General features: G+C 42.3%; 1 protein-coding gene across 4 annotated transcripts in view; it reads left to right on the top strand.

Annotated features, from left to right (window-relative positions):
• BCAR3 (BCAR3 adaptor protein, NSP family member) overlaps positions 1-16,022 on the top strand; it is a 125,223-nt gene that overhangs the window by 26,509 nt on the left and 82,692 nt on the right. Inside the window, exons 1-2 of one of the 4 annotated variants that reach the window (XM_006114151.4) lie at positions 5,036-5,397; positions 14,491-14,818. In XM_006114151.4, the coding sequence (XP_006114213.2) occupies positions 5,202-5,397; positions 14,491-14,818 (524 nt within the window). In that variant the 5' untranslated portion in view covers positions 5,036-5,201. Of the gene's footprint in view, positions 1-5,035; positions 5,398-5,428; positions 5,748-5,868; positions 6,178-14,490; positions 14,819-16,022 lie in introns of those variants that run through there. The other 3 variants (XM_006114152.4, XM_006114150.4, XM_006114148.4) reach the window with 3 other exon arrangements.

The raw sequence follows: 16,022 nt of genomic DNA, 5'->3' as shown, positions 1-16,022 counted from the left end.
AGTATTAGTATTTTCCAGAAAGATAGCCACATGAAGCTGATGAGTTCTGTTCACCCATCAATATGACAGGGATTGTTGTGAGTAAGCCCTAACAGTGGTTGTAGGTCTTACCCCTCATAAAACTAGCCATGGATAGGAGAAGAGATTTCAGTATGATGTGAGCAACTTTATTCTTTTAGGGTATGTCTACATTTGCTCCCTAGTTCAGACTAGGGATGCAAATGCAGACGAGCGAAGTAGCTAATGCAGCTGGGATTTAAATATCCCGCGCTCCATTAGCACGATCTCGCCGGTGCGCTGGTTCGAATCACAGCTGATTTGAACCAGGAAGTGCGCACTGGGACGCGTTAGTTCCAACCAAAGCTCTTGGTTCGAACTAACGTTACTCCTCATTTTTTGAAGAGTAACGTTAGTTCGAACCAAGGGGTTTGGTTCGAATTAACGCGTCCCGGCACGCACTTCCTGGTTTGAATCAGCTGTGATTCGAACTAGCGCGCCGGCGAGATCGTGCTAATGGAGCACGGGATATTTAAATCCCAGCTGCATTAGCTACTTCGCTCGTCTGCATTTGCATCCCTAGTCCGAACTAGGGAGCAAATGTAGACGTACCCTTACATATTTGTAAAGGACTGGGCTATACTTAGTGTTAGGTTGACATAGCTACAATGCTCGATGTGTGAAAAATGCACCCCCCTGAGCAATGTAGTGTTGCTGGCCTAACAATGATTCAACTAGGTCAACAAAAAATGCTTCAGCTGAACTAACTACAGTTGCTTTGGCAGTTGGTGGTCCTAAAAAACCCTTCTATATACTGTGGAGTTATGCCAGCATAGCTACTTCACCACAGCTGTGAAGGTATAGTTCCTGTAGCGTAGACAAGCCCAAAGTCTCCCCTCTTGTCTCTGGCATTTATATTGTTTGTTTCACAAGCTATGTGGCAATTCTACCAGTGAGCATGTCCTAGAATTGCTCAGGCTTGTAGCTAGGCAAACAAAAATGAGGATGCTTTGGGAAGGCAACAAAAACAAACGTCAAGTATCTGAGGGGTAGCCGTAGTGTTAGTCTGAATCTGCAAAAACGGCAAGGAGTCCTGTGGCATCTTATAGACTAACCGAAGTGTTGGAGCATAAGCTTTCATGGGCAAATACCCACTTCGTCATGACATGCATCTGACGAAGTGGGTCTTTGCCCATGAAAGCTGATGCTTCAACACTTCAGTTAGTCTATAAGGTACCACAGGACTCCTTGCCGCTTTTGCAAAAACAAATGTGTTAGGAATACTTTCCGCAGAACATTTTGAAATGTCAAGTGTAATATTCTCCAATTGTCTGGCATCCAGTGGTCCAGCACTCCCAATAGTCCGGCACCAACTGGAACCCGGAAGTGCTACAGCCAGCTGGACAATTGGAGCGGCTCCGTGTCTCTTCCCCATGTCTGCTGCTGCCATTGCTGAAACTGACCAGCGGCGGACTTAGGGAAGCGGTGTGGAGCAGAGCAGTTGGGGTGCTGCCTGGTTGGTCCTGCAGCGCTGCCCCTCACCCCCCTGCTCGGCACCCGGCAGCACCTCAGCTGCTTTGCTTCATGCTGCTTCCCCAAGTCCGCCGCTGCCGCTGCTGAAACTGACGAGTGGCAGACTTGGGGAAGCTGCAGAGCAGAGCAGCTGGGATGCTGCCGGGTGCCGAGCAGGTGGGTGAGGGGCAGCGCTGCAGGACCAACCGGGCAGCACCCCAGCTGCTCTGCTCGCAGCTTCCCCAAGTTCACCTCTGCTGAAACTGACGAGCGGCGGACTTGGAGAAGCTGCAGGCAGAGCAGCTGGGGTGCTGCCGGGTTGGTCCCGCAGCGCCGCTTAGATGAGGGACAGCGCTGCGGGACCAACCCAGCAGCACCCCAGCTGCTCTGCCCTGCCACTTCCCCAAATTGCCACTGCCGCTTGGAGCCCCAGATGGCCTGTCGCCGGCGGCTGCACGGCTTCCCCCACCTCCCTGCAAAATGGCGGAGGGTTTGCCCCATGCCACACCATTCCCTGCCAATCCCCCACCCCGAGACCCGTCACAGCCTCCCGTGCTGGAGTACCTCCCGATACTCCGGCATATCCGATAATCCGGCACCCCCTGGATCCTAAAGGTCCGAATTAGCGGAAGTCTACTGTAGTTTGTTTTTATTCTTTATCTGTCTGATTGGAGACAGATAAATTTTCAGGATAATGCATAAAAATAAGCCTCTGAAGTTGGGTTATTCTTGATGACTCTCAGGAATTAAATCCTCTATCCAGGGATTTCAAGTTCACCACCTATACACTATGACTGATTATATATTCTAATCTTGTCTCTTTTATAATCTGACATTGGATAATTGGTTTGGAGTGAACATGTTCTGCTTTCTGCTGTGGCACAAAGAGGTCCCAGAACATGAATAATCTTTTGCTAATTATTTATCATTTAGATAATTTAAGACAAGGCCCAAAAATAGTTTAAAATAAATGTAAATAGATAAAATTCCAACAACATTATATGGGAAGCTTATAAAGAAGTTACAAAAGGAGAGCCCATTGGAATAGCTTCTGGGAAGAAAGGAAAGAGACAATAAAAGGGGTAGACTTCAGTTGAAATGAAAAGTTTAGAAATAGCACATAAAATATTTTAAAAAAAGAAACAGCCACTAGCAATCAATTAAATACTCTGTCTGGTAAGGCAAAGATGGCTCTTCCCAGACTGCCGCAACATTATTAGGAAAATGATAAGCAAGTCCTTAGATTTGTGCCATATACATTAAAAGAAAGACAAATAACAATATTAGCAAAATAGTTCTGGATATCTGGAGACACTTCTACAAAGGAGAAAAAGAGGGATATTGAATTGGAAAAGTGAATGGATCGAGAATGAAATGCGAGCATGTCTTTGAAAAAAGTAGCAGTTCAAGGAAGATCTTTCAGGGTGAAGAGTGATATACCTATCTTTGCATCTAAGCAATAATCCGCTGATTGGGTCAATGCTGGATTTGAAGGTAACCGTAATAATTTATGAATACTGTAAGTCCTATATGATTGTCTGGTTGTTATAAGAGGTTTATTGTAATACATTAGGTTAATTCAAGAAAAAGCTGTTAGCACATATGCAGGAAAATATGATAATGGCTTAATTGAGCTCTCTATCTACCAACACTTGAGGGTCAGTGGAAGAGCCATTGGCTTTCAAGTTCAAATTCCAGACACCCTGCTGAGCTCACCAGTAGGGTTTGGATAGAAGGCAAAAAACCTTCAGGAAACTCGAGATGAAAACTTTTGTCTGCATTTAGAGAGAGGTCCTCCAGAACAGGGAGCAGACTGAGACCCAGAGGTCAGGAGTCTGGAGGAAGACAGACTTGACCAGGACCAAGTCGAATGAGCAAGCAAGCAACTCTGTACTTTTAAAAATCCCTCTCCTCTTGTCTGCTTTATTCTGTGGCTAAATAAATAGTCTTGTTTGGACTACGAAAGCAGCTTTGTGTTTCTATAATCCACTGGGAACAAGGGGAAGAACCACAATTACTGAATCCAGTCAGACCTGCTGGTTAGTGCACAGGCTTTAGGATCTGGTCTAATTGGGGGAGAATTGCACAATTCAATCAGAGGAAAGGGATAAATGGTGTACTCAGAGAGTAAATGTGACATCAGCGCTAGCCAGCATTGAACCCAAAAGCTTCAGGCCCTTTACTCAAGTGGCTGTAGCCTTTGCTTATGACCTAAACTTGGTCACTGAGACTAGTCAGGACATAGCTATTCTCTGTGGATCAGCCCCTTCCACTGGGACATGTCTGCCTCAACTGTGTCAAGATCTGTTGCTCCTGTATTACCCTCATTAGCCACCTACAGATCCACCGGGGATAACTGGCTATCACCTTATGGAAGACAATCGCCCTCAAATTCGAAGGGGTTGCTGACAAGTCCAAAAGGAAACATGGGCATACTTGACCTGAATGTTATATCTAGAGGTAAGAAGCTAATTCAAAAGCGGTGCATGGGAAAGGAGGCACGTGGTAACTCCCCATATTTTTTAAAGTTAAAAAAACCCCAACAAATAGTCTGGTAGCACTTTATAGACTAACAAAACATGGCCATGAAAGCTCATGATACCAACTACCTGTTTTGTTAGTCTATAAAGTGCTACCAGACTATTTGTTGTTTTTAAGTTTATCCTGTACAAACTAACTTGGCTACCCCCTAAAGTTCCCATATTTTTTGTTTGCAGCCCCCAAACCCAGACAGGCTGGGTGGCCTGGAGGTGACCAGAGCTACCTGGTATCACCATTCAAACCTAGGGTGGCATGTTCCCCAGCTTGAAAACTTCTGTGTGGTGTTTACTTGCCCCCCAGAACCTTTACATTGCCCCTCCCTACTATGAACAGGTAGGTTGCTTCTGGCAGGCATGTTGCTGTGTTATGAATAGACTAGCACAGGAGAGGGCTGCAGTGATCAAAGCATAAAAATAAGTAATTCAACAAATCATAGAACACTAGAACTGGAAAGGATCACAAGGGGTCATCGAATCCAGTCCCCTGCCCTCCCAACAAAGTGGGCGTTGAGATAGCGGTGGCCTCAGGTGATGCTGAAGAAGTGATGGTAGCTGGGAATCGCAGAGTGGTGCAACCTGCAAAGGAATTCCCTCAGCAGGAGGAGGGCACATCTGAGATTAAACAAGCTGTAAAAGGGATGCTAGCTTGGGAAGCCAGGGCAGGATGAACGGGCTATGTGTACAGGTGCAAGTGCATTGGCACAACGGGAAGATTAATGAGGTGGAGGAGGGACACATTTGGGAGCAGACTGATCTCTGCCTATGTGGCTTTCAGGCTTTTCTCAGTTAATTTGAGCCCTTGTTAATTTAGCGAGAGGAAAAAGCTGTCTGATTATTGCACCCCCACATCTCCTCTGGGTCGCAACCACTACAGGTAGGTGGCTTTTGTCTCAAAGGGAACACACCTCATAGGGCAAAGTATAGCCCCCATGTCTGGATAGGAGCAACAATAGCTGCCAAATATAATTAAGTTAACGGGGAAGGAAGGGGCAGGAGGCGTTTCGCTGGCCCACGACAGGCAGTACTAGGACGTGACAAATCAGTTCAGCGGTCGGGATCTTAACAGGGAGAAGTTAAAGTTCTCAAATCCATGGAAAAGGGCAACGGGAGGTCACCGCATGTAAATAGCATTGACGTGGGGGGTTCGGCGAGATGGAGCCTGACTCGCCGGCCCAGGGGAGTGGCTGGAGAGTAGTAAATCACCGCGCGAGCCTCTCTCAGAGCGGTGCCTGCAGCTGCTGCGCTGTGACGCGCCGGGCTGCAGAAGACTCGCAGGATTCAGTTCAAAGTCCTGCTGGTGTCGCCGGGAGATCTACCTGCTGGGGTAGCCCGCCCCCCGCGGAAGAGGGTGAGTGGCCCGCTCGCTGTTACTTGTCTGACTTTGAGCGGCGCAAAGCGACAGGCCACTGTAACCAGGAGCCTTCCCAGCGTCCCACCGCGGTCTCCTCTGTGCGTTTGCCAGTCCCGGGATGGTGCCAAGGGTCCGACCGGGGCACGGTTAGGGGACTACTATGGAGATTGGGGAGTCTCTAGAATGAACAGCCGCGGACTCCATGAATAGTGTTACTATGGCGATGACGATGCCTTGGAATTTGCATCCATAATTATCCCCACTAATGTGCTTTGAGCGGACGGAGGTGGCGTTTGGACAAGAGATCGGAGCGGAGAGCTTTGTCCAAACCCTGCTGGACGCTGCGTGTGTGTAAAACCAGCTCGATTCGTTCTAATAGTTGAAGGGGGGGAGCGGAGTGTTCCTAGTTTGCAGGGAGTTGCCCTGATTACTTTATCAGGAGGTTCAGCTGCTTTGGGGCTCAGCTGGAGGTAGGACAGTTCGAGGAGACAAACTTTTGCAACCAGCCTCTCTGAAAACTAGCGGAGAAGGAGCAGTAGCAGCCCGCTGTGTAACTGTGTTGACAACATTGCTCCTCTTCTTTGTTGGCTGGGGAATGAATGGCTGGTTGTGTTTGCCTCCCGGGGGAGAGCTCAGAGTGACTCATCCTAAACTCTGCTAGCTCTGAACTCCGGCTGCTCTCGATTTTAGTTGTTGGAGTCGAAGAGGCGATTTCGGAGTTTAGATCCGCCGGGAAAGGGCTCGGTAGAAACGGTTTCAGTCCACAATCAAAGATGGGTAAAGGATGGTGATTGCTTTAAAAGTTAAAGGCAGCTGGGGCGTCTAGGGTCTTGTGGCGCGCAGCAGACTTAGGAAAGATACAACGCTGCCGGGTGTCAAGTCGCTAACGAGATGGGTTATTGATTACGCACTTGTGGTTTCTTTAGGGCGGAGCCGATGCAAAGATGCAGCTTCCAGTCCTGACCTGTTACTGTTTTTTTTTAAATAAACCTATTTATTGGTAGTGTAAGACAGAAGAGTGATATGTTTATTTGGAAAGATCTGTGATTGAAATAGTTCAGGTGCCTGGGAACTCGGAGAAATCCTGAGTACCATATAACAATAAATGGCTTTCCCATGCTCCAGAGATGGTCGGTTTGTGTGTCTGTAGAGAGAGGAAATAGCATAGGTGCTGGAACTAGGGCTACTGCGGCCACATCGCCTGGCTTGAAGTGGTTTCCAACGTACACCGTTTACAATTTGGTTTATTGACAGTCTACACCCCAACTGTACTAATTGTTTCCCAGGGATTCTGTAACAGAGATTTACACTGGAAAAGCTAGCTGAGAAATACTCTCATTTTATCTTCAGGGATATAGTAAAGTTCTGGATCCAAAAGAATTTTTATTATCCCAAATCTAAGGTGTTTATTGGCGGATGTCATTCAAGATCAATGAGCAGTTGCACTGTTTGACTCTGTCATATTTCCTTATCTGGTGTTGGTAACATTGCCAGGGAATTGTATAGTACAAAGGACTAATTGGGATACTTAGTTTGTTTGTTTTTAACAGAGTCCTAGTTAGCAATACTTAATGCTTAGCTTTTATATAGCTTTCTTAATTCATAATCTTAAGGCAATTTATAGATGTGGAAATTGAAGAAAAGGTGAAGTGACATCTCCAAGACACATAAGAGCATGTCATGGTAGAGCTGGGGATAGAATCCAAGTTTTTGTGATTTAGGCAAATAGAAATCAGTGGGAATGTTCAGATTTTGTAAAAATTAAAGGCTTCACTTCATTGGGATTTGAGGGTATCCAGTGCCTTCTGGGAATTGTTCAGATTTTCAGAATCTTGTAGAAAGACCTTTTTAGTAAGGACTTCAGGATTTGACTGAGAAATTTTTAAAAAATATTCATCATAGAAATGTTCATGATGTAACAGATATTTTGTGCGTGATTGAGTTACAAGTTAAATTACTAACAATCTCCCTCCTCCCCCCAAAAAAACACTTAAAATTGAAGTATCCGAAATATTTATGTATTAATTAATTTTTAAACAAAAATCAAATTTAGTTTGCAGTCAATTATTGTGACTCTAATGAAATGATGTAATGAGAGACTGATCTGAAATGTTACTGACCAACAATGACGATTTGTTTAGTAACCCTTTTTTTAAAAAGGTGAGCTAAAATTTAGTATGAAACATCAGCTTGCCACAGTTGTATTTTTTTAATTTGAAATTAATATTGAGTAAACAAAGTCATCTTTATTCATATGCTTTTGTCTGACTCAGAATAATGGCTATAAAACTATTCAAATAGGTTGTGAGTTTATAATATAGGATAAGGATTAATTACCTTTTTTTAACTGTAAGTAAGTTTGACAGCTTTTCAGGAGTGGTCTGTCTGTAATCTCATGTGTTTGATGCTTGGCAGACTCAGGCTTGTTACTGATAGAAGTTTAGATCCTTTGAACTCTTGCAAGTGCTTTCTCCCACTTACCTCCTTTTATCATAAGAGGGTTATGGATTTCCTGAACCTTTGTATTCTTTTCAAAGCCTTCAAGCCAGTTTTCTAGAGTACCAATTAATTTTATAACACCTGTATCATAGGCTGTTAATATGCAGGAATTTTTAAATCACAGATAATTTTATGGAAACACTTCTTTGTGCAAGAATACTTGTTTGACTTTAACTAAAATGTGTATTCCCTGTTAGGGAGACAATCAACATGACAACATCTATTTTTTTTTAAAGTTCAAAATAGTTTTCAGTTACTCCATCTTTCCAAGCCACCTGCCAGCTTCTGTGGGTTGTTACCTTTTCCTATTTTCTAAATATGTGGTTCTTCCCTCTTGCTGTGCAAACACCCAAACCAACAGTAGGAAAACCAAAAGCCTTGATTCTACCATTGACTGTGCAGGGGTCCTTCACTTGAGGGCAGAAGGCTGACAGTGCCAATTCAATTTCAGGATCAAGGCCTTGGCTGACCATATATTGTGTATTGTCACTTTCACCATTTTCAAAGTGCTTACAATTGTGGAGAGTAAACAATTTGAAAAATATTTTTTCCCCTGTAATCTTAGTTACAGTACTATTGTTACAAGTAATCTCTAATATTATTGTAAGTAAAACATCTCCAAACTGGTGTGTGCTTTACATTGAATGTGTCCATTAAAATGTCCCAGAATAGTTTGCTTTCTTGAATTGGGTGCACCTATTACGCTCCTCCATACTTCTTAGAGGGAGCAGTGAGGGACAAAGCTGAGATAAGGAAGGAAGTTAGTATCCTTGATTGTACAACCAATCCGAATAAGTCATTCATCCTGAGAGTCTAATACAAACTCCCCACTAAAGTCTTTCCATATGATGAGCTTTGGAGCAGAACTAGAGAGTGATGTGAATCAATGTTCATACATATCTTGAGCCCTTTGAAATAAGTGGAAAAGACTCTCTTTGCCTTCATAGGATTTGAATCAGGCTATAAATAGGGATTTCATTAATACAAAAAGGGCAAACTTAAAAAACAATGACTAGTCTAGCAATACCTTAAAGACTAACAAAGCATGTAGATGTTATCTTGAGCTTTTGTGGCCACAACTGACTTTTTCAGATGAGTAAATCTAACTTCTGTGGCCAAATTAGAGATTTTCATCTGGACAGACTGTAGTTACAGTTTTCACCATGGCTACGTCTTGTGTTAAAGTATTTGTGCAAGAGACCGTCTACACTGGCATGTGCCTTTGCGCAAGAGATGTGCTTTTGCACGAGAGCATCCATGCCAGTGTAAAGCTCCGATGGTTAAAATGGGCGCAAGAAAGCTCCGATGGCCATTTTAACCATCGGGCTTTCTTGCGCAAGAAATTAATGTTGCCTGTCTACACTGGCCTCTTGCGCAAGAGGGCTTATTCCTGAGTGGGAGCATCATAGTTCTTGCGCAAGAAGCACTGATTTCACACATTAGAACGTCAGTGTTCTTGCGCAAGAACTCCCCGCCAGTGTAGACAGGCAGCACGTTTTTGCACAAAAGCAGCCACTTTGGCGCAAGATCGCGCCAGTGTAGACACAGCCCATTAGTCTTATTGTTCTTCCCCCAAAAGTCCTCTGACGTAAGTCAGAGAAGGTTCAGATTACCTCTCTCAGGTGGGTGGGCTGTTTCAAAAAGGCAGATCGAACCATAATGTTTACATGTTTATTCCCAAATCAGAGTCAAGATTGTTTTTTTGAATAACACTCCCTTCCTAGGTATTGTTAAGGCATATATTGGGTTGAGCAATTATGTGAATTGAATCTTTCCATATTGAAATGCAATATTGTTGGTTTTGCCAGCAGACAAGTGCCTTCACTCTGTTTCCGATCACACTACAAAATTTTCCAATGCATCCACAATCATTAATGTACATGGTCATGTAACGATCTCTTGGTCTCTGCTCCCTCTGTTTACAATATAATGAAAAGGGTCCCTTCAAAATCCATGCACAGAATCTGGAAAACATCTTATCCATTAGCTGAGATCATGACCCACAGTCTTTTTTTTGTTTTGTTTTTTTCTGTTGGCGACTCAGGCCAATTGCTTCACAGATGATCAGAAGTGGTCTTTTAGTCTGATTATGGAATGAAGGGGCAGTAAAGGGGACAGATAGATGAAAATACAGAGCTTCTACCCTAGATTTATCATTAAGTCACTTTTAGTTCTGTCCTAAATAGAAGCAAGCTAGACCATTTCCCAGGCTTTTACTCTAGTGTGACTGATGTAATCAAGCAGCAGCATTCAGAACTGGATTCCAGCCCCTTTTTTGTTCAGAAACACTCTAATATATTGACTCATTCTGCCAGATGCTGATTGAACCTGTTTTGTCAGGCAAAGAGTGTACTCTAATAATGTGTAGTTTGTAGAACTGCATCTACAGTAATTTCAAGCATTCCTGCTTGAACCATACACTGAAACATTCCAGGATCTCCAGCTGAAAAGGGGGCTCATTTCTTGGAGCGTTGACATGCAGCCAAAGAGAAATCTGGCAGATAACTTAGCAATTTGCATTACTGAGCTGACTATTCTAGTAATGTTGCTGAATTTTGACTTGCTTTTAGGAGTCCATCAAGGAGTAGCAAGTCCTATCTCTGACCCTAGGTGAGGATGCTAGCAGGCATGCTAGATTGTAGATAGACTGAGTAGACCTTTTGAGGGGGGAAAACAATTGTGTTGTAAACAACACTTTTATGTGTTGAAATGTACCTAAATGTGAATTTAAATATCTAAAAGATGGACTTGTATATCCTGACAAGATGTTTACATTTTAAAACGGGTCTTAGGATATAGCTGATGTGTGGGGTGAAAGTGCTTTAAAATGTAAAGTAACAAATTCATGGTTCAGAAAAGTAAACCTGATAACTTATTTCTGGGGAACAAGACAGGTTTATTTTAGAATTTAATATCTTTTATAATGGAAGTCATTGGAGGAGATGGGTGATCCTTTCTCTAGATATTACTACATAAGAAGCAGTGGCAGGTTTAGAGTTAGAGGGGCCCTGTGCTCAGCTTAATATTTTGCTCCCCCCCTCCCCCCCGGGAACCAGACAAGAAGGCACGAGGCACCTTGATTGTTTCTGTAGTCTAATTTTTTTTTTCATAAACCACTTGGAAATTGCTGGGGGTCTTGATGAACCACTTACTGATCTTTCCAAATACTGTTTGTATCTTTAGCTACCTATTGTAAAGTGCTTTGGATAACAGCGCTTTATATTTAAAAAAAAAAAAAAAAAAACAACCCACTTCCTCAGTCCACCTAAATGGAGGTCTCAGAGCACGGTTTGAGAACTTCTAGTGTAGATGAAAGTTTGTATTTGCATTAAGCCAACATGAAAAATGTGTTAAATAAAAAAAAAGTATAGATGACGCACGAATGGAAAAATAAAAGTTAACTTCCTCTGAAGAAACTTACTCAATTTGAAAAACCAATTCAGCTAGCTTTCTTTCCATACTTTTTCTTTACAAAATTGTCAATGAAGCCATCATAAGTAATATTTTGTAAAGAGGTGCTTTCAATTGTCAATATTGCTGAACTTGTCAAATGTTCCTTCCTGCTCCCTCCTCTTCCCCCTCTCCCCACAGCCCTCTCTGTAGAGGGACTGCCTCCCCCTCCGCCCACAAGAGCAGCCGCCCTCTGTGCAGGGAGGAGGGTTTTCCAGACCCAGTACTGAATGCCTAACTCTGGGGGCCCCATGTCGTTGCGGGGGAGGGGGAAAGAGGCATGCCAGGGCACAGTATGTTTCATTGTAAATCCGCCCTTGATAGGAAGTGGTCTGAAATCTGTGTATCATAGATTTTTGTTAGTAGCTGAAACTAACGCTGAAGTTACATTGCAACTTCATAATCTTTCTCAGCCCAGAGATGAATTTACTAGCAAATTTGAAGAAAATCCCTCAGTGTTTGAGTTAAGGAGAATGAGGAAAGAACATTTACTGTAATCATACTTTTGCATTTATCAGTCTTAAGGCTTTTTATGAAGGTGGTAAGTACTTCCTGGGGTGTAAAATCAGAGGCAATTCCAAAAATTGGTTGTGTGTGTGCAAAGTGGGCAGATTAGGCTGGAACTTCCAAAGTCCAGTGAATATGGGTCTTAAGGCCTAACTCCATTAAGGTCCTGGACTCAATGTTAGCGTAAGTTTTGAGAGTGCCTTTTTTTTCTTTGTTTTGACTCTGACTGTGAATAGTTAACTTTTTTGTCTTAATATTATACTTAGTATATGGACCAATGGAGTTATACCAGTTCACTCCAGCTGAGAATCTGGCCCAATATATCTATCCGGCATCTTCTGTTTTGGACCCAACCATGAACCAGTTTTGTTGGCATGGGTAATCAAAAAGGCAAAGCAACCTGCACAACACAGTTAAATTTTAAATGAACATGCAGTCCCTTTGATGTCCCAGGTAGAATGGCTGCCCAAACCACATTCTGAAGATGTAAACAACAGGAGGGTTTGAGATTTAGTGGTCGCGTCAAGGTGATCATATAATAACCTGTCAGAAAAAAATCTTGAAATCTTTAATCTGCAAGAGCACCACTTCTCATAAACATTACATAGCATGCAACAGCAATTCTACCGAGCCTTAGCACATGGAATTTTTCACTTTCACATTGTGAGTGATGTCATCAAGTTCCTACCATAAATACCTTGCTGTAATTACAGATAATAAAAGGTGGGATGGAGTCTGTCCTGTTACTGACATATTTATGGAGTCCATGGCTAGATTCTCAACTGTATCTGAGGCCTTTGTCACATGGGACACCTGAAGAGAAGAGAGCGAAGGTCATTTTAAGTGCTGAGCTCCAATGTGACTGAGTTCAGCTTGTTGGTCTAAATTTTATGCCTGGTAGCAGTAACCTTCAGAGAGGATTGGAGATGATTGAACTGCATGCAACAGCACTCTGGCAAAGTCCTGATATTGGGGCTAGATGTAGATAGTGAACCACAGAGCCATAGTGAGACATAGAGCCAGTGTAGCTGTCACTATAGGACCTGTGGATTCCCCTAAATCTGAGGTATCCCTCAGTAGTCAGTTGATGCTACTTTGTATTTGTAGTGGCAGAAAGCGGCCTTGTCAGGGAACCAGATTTAGGGTTGCCAGATGGTTTCAACAAAAATACCAGACACACTTAATCTACACTTAGGGTTGCCAGATGGTTGAAACAAAAATACCGACACCCCCTCTGCCAATCCCCCCCTCAAAAAAACACACTGGGAAAAAATTTTGTTGAAGGGGAGGGGAACCAAAGTTGTCGAGCAAAAAAAAAAAAAAAAAAAGACTCCAAGGACTTAAGCCAAAAAAAAGGAAAATAAAACAGCATTAAAAGAGCATGTCCCCTTTAAATGCAGGGATAGGAACAGAGGAGAGGTTGAGCGCTAAGACCCAGGGGAAGCATTGCTTCCCCCAGGTCTTTTGGCCGGCAGCCATTTTGTGCCGGCAGCCTTGTGAACCAGGTAAGCATGGGAGCCGGGGTCGGGGGCCAGAGAGGGGCTGGGGGTGGGTGGAGGCCGGGTGCTGAGTGTTTGTAGGGTTGCCAGGTGCCCGGCATTTTCCCCTCCTGGCTAGGGAAAAATTTAGAGAATACCCAACATCTCAGGTGTCCGGTATTCTCTGAATTTTTTACCAGGCAGGAGCCGAAAATACCAGACTGTCCGGGTGAATACCGGACACCTGGCAACCCTATCTGCATTACATCTTATTTAGAAAATACCGGACATGTATATTTTCTCAATTTGTTTCCCGAACAGAAAGCTCAAAGGCTGGACTGTCCGGTTCAAAACTGGACATCTGGCTACACTAACCAGAATCCAACCCAATGACTTAACACCAAGCATTTGTAATTTTGTTCATGTTGGCAGACTTATTCTGGAGACACTTCTCTATTGTAGGCCAGGCTATAATTAACCAAATTCACCTTTAGTGTAAAGCATACAACTCCACTAACTCGAATGGAGTTGCATCCCACTTATATCCACAGTAAATTTAACTCAATGGGGCTGCATATACTACAAAAAAGAATTTTAATAGTTTCTTCTCCTTATCTCTTGGATAAAATCATTTACAAACTATTACAAATATTCTTTAATATGCTCATTACTTAACAAGGTCTGTAGTGTCTATTCCTGACTTCGATTTGCAGTCTCTTTTAAACTGAGCCTTGGTCAGTATGTTGTTTGGGTTTTTTTTTTCCTGATAGTTTAGTTTCAGTTAATGATTCCAGATTGATATTTGACCTTCAAAATGGAATGGTTCCTGACCACTGAGGGTGAAACAATAGATAAAACAAATCTTGCAGCTATTCACAGATTATGGTCCAGATCTTGCAGACATGAATATTTGTGGTTGCCAGTTATTTCAGTGGGGCTATTCACCTGCATAAAGGTTAAGCACATGTGTATAATAATTTGTGGGTTTGGGACCTATGAGATTAGATTATAATTTAGTACGTATTTGAACATCAAATACATTATCTGTCTTCTAATATAAGAAGTGCAATATTAATAGAGACAACAGCTAATGATATTTAATTTCATTAAAAATGACAGCAATTGATGAACTCTGGACAATTTTTTTGTATTTCAGAGCTGAGAATGATAGCTGCTGGAAAACTTGCAAGTCTCCCCAGAAACATGCAGGTGAACCATCAGTTCTCACTGGCTTCTTCTATGGATCTTTTGAGCAGCAAGCCTCCCCTGGCTGAGCATCACTTGGACTCCTATCAAGATATTTCTATCCATGGCACTCTACCAAGGAAGAAAAAGGGGGCCATTCCCATTAGATCTTGTGATATGTTTAGCCATATGGGAACCCTGCCATTCCCCAAAACACACAGGCAGCAGTCCCCATTGATCCAAGATGTCTTAGAGAAGTGTTCCCTGCAAGACCGGAAGAGTGAGAAACACCAGTTCAGGTACTTTCTTAAATTTAACTCAGATGTTTGTTTTGCAAGACCTGTACTGAATTCTTCTAGAATTCTAATCCTCTACTTAAAAGGCTACACTGGCAAGGTTGAGTCAAAATGGGCATGACCATGAGCTGGTGCCCAGCTTGAGTCAGTCCTTAGTGAGAGGGCCCCATGTTGCATACCTGGTTTTGGGGCAGTGTCTACATAATTATTATGCAAAAAGGAAATGTGTTGCATTTTGCTAATTTTAGGGAGGTTTTTTTTTCATCTTATTCCATAGATTCAATGAAAGAGTATTAAGTCATATTTTTATTTTAAATATTCTAAATTGTAATAACTTTGTTGCTTTGTTCCTGTGGATTCAAAAATCTCCTTGTGTGTGTTGGGAGGAAGGTCTAATTAGCTGTCTTTTTAAAGATAAAAATATTCTGACCAAAATTTGAAAATTTTGGTAACTAACACACATAAAACCCATCACTTTTGATGTTCTTTTCTTTAGTTTCAGTTTGGATTTTTTTTTGTCTATGTCTGTTCTCTAGTCATACAGAAGATCAGTCCAAACTGCCTTCCCTTTTTGGTGAACTGGATGTTTCCAGAACATTCTATATAGAACAGTAATATGAAGTATTTAATTTGGCTGTTCTGGTATTATTAGAGGTGGGCATAAGGATCACAAACATTTTTCTAGTGCAGTCAAAAATGTTCTATTGAACACTTTTTTCTGGCTTTTATAAGCAGTGACAAATCAAATATCTACACAAATATATATTTTTTTATGCAGATGCAAAAAAGCATGTTATTTCAAGGCTTTATATTCACATTTTCTTCATTAAGAAGTATCTAATTATTCAACACTTTAAACTACATGTTCAAAAAAAGCTACAAAATCTTTTGAAAGAATAGACTTATCACAAAAGCAAGCAACTAACCGAATCCTTAGTCAAGCAAAAGTCTGAGGTGGGGGAAGGGTTAGGGGAAACGATGGGTTGTATAGCATCCCCTTGATGATACAAATGGGAGCGCTAGTGGGCCAGTAAAAGAAGCAAAATAACTGAGGTCACCTAGTTTTTTGACTCATTCCCATTTACTGGATCAATGACATTGGGAAGCTAATGCTAGATGTTATGCAACTTCATACTTACTCTTTATCACAGCAAGATGTTCTTCATAAATATATTACATCTAAAAATAATGCAAACTAGTACGGCAC

This window comes from Pelodiscus sinensis, chromosome 9, assembly GCF_049634645.1.
Source record: "Pelodiscus sinensis isolate JC-2024 chromosome 9, ASM4963464v1, whole genome shotgun sequence".
Taxonomy (NCBI): domain Eukaryota; kingdom Metazoa; phylum Chordata; order Testudines; family Trionychidae; genus Pelodiscus; species Pelodiscus sinensis.
The sequence above is the reverse complement of the archived record's forward strand: the minus strand, read 5'-3'. Positions and strand labels throughout refer to the sequence as shown.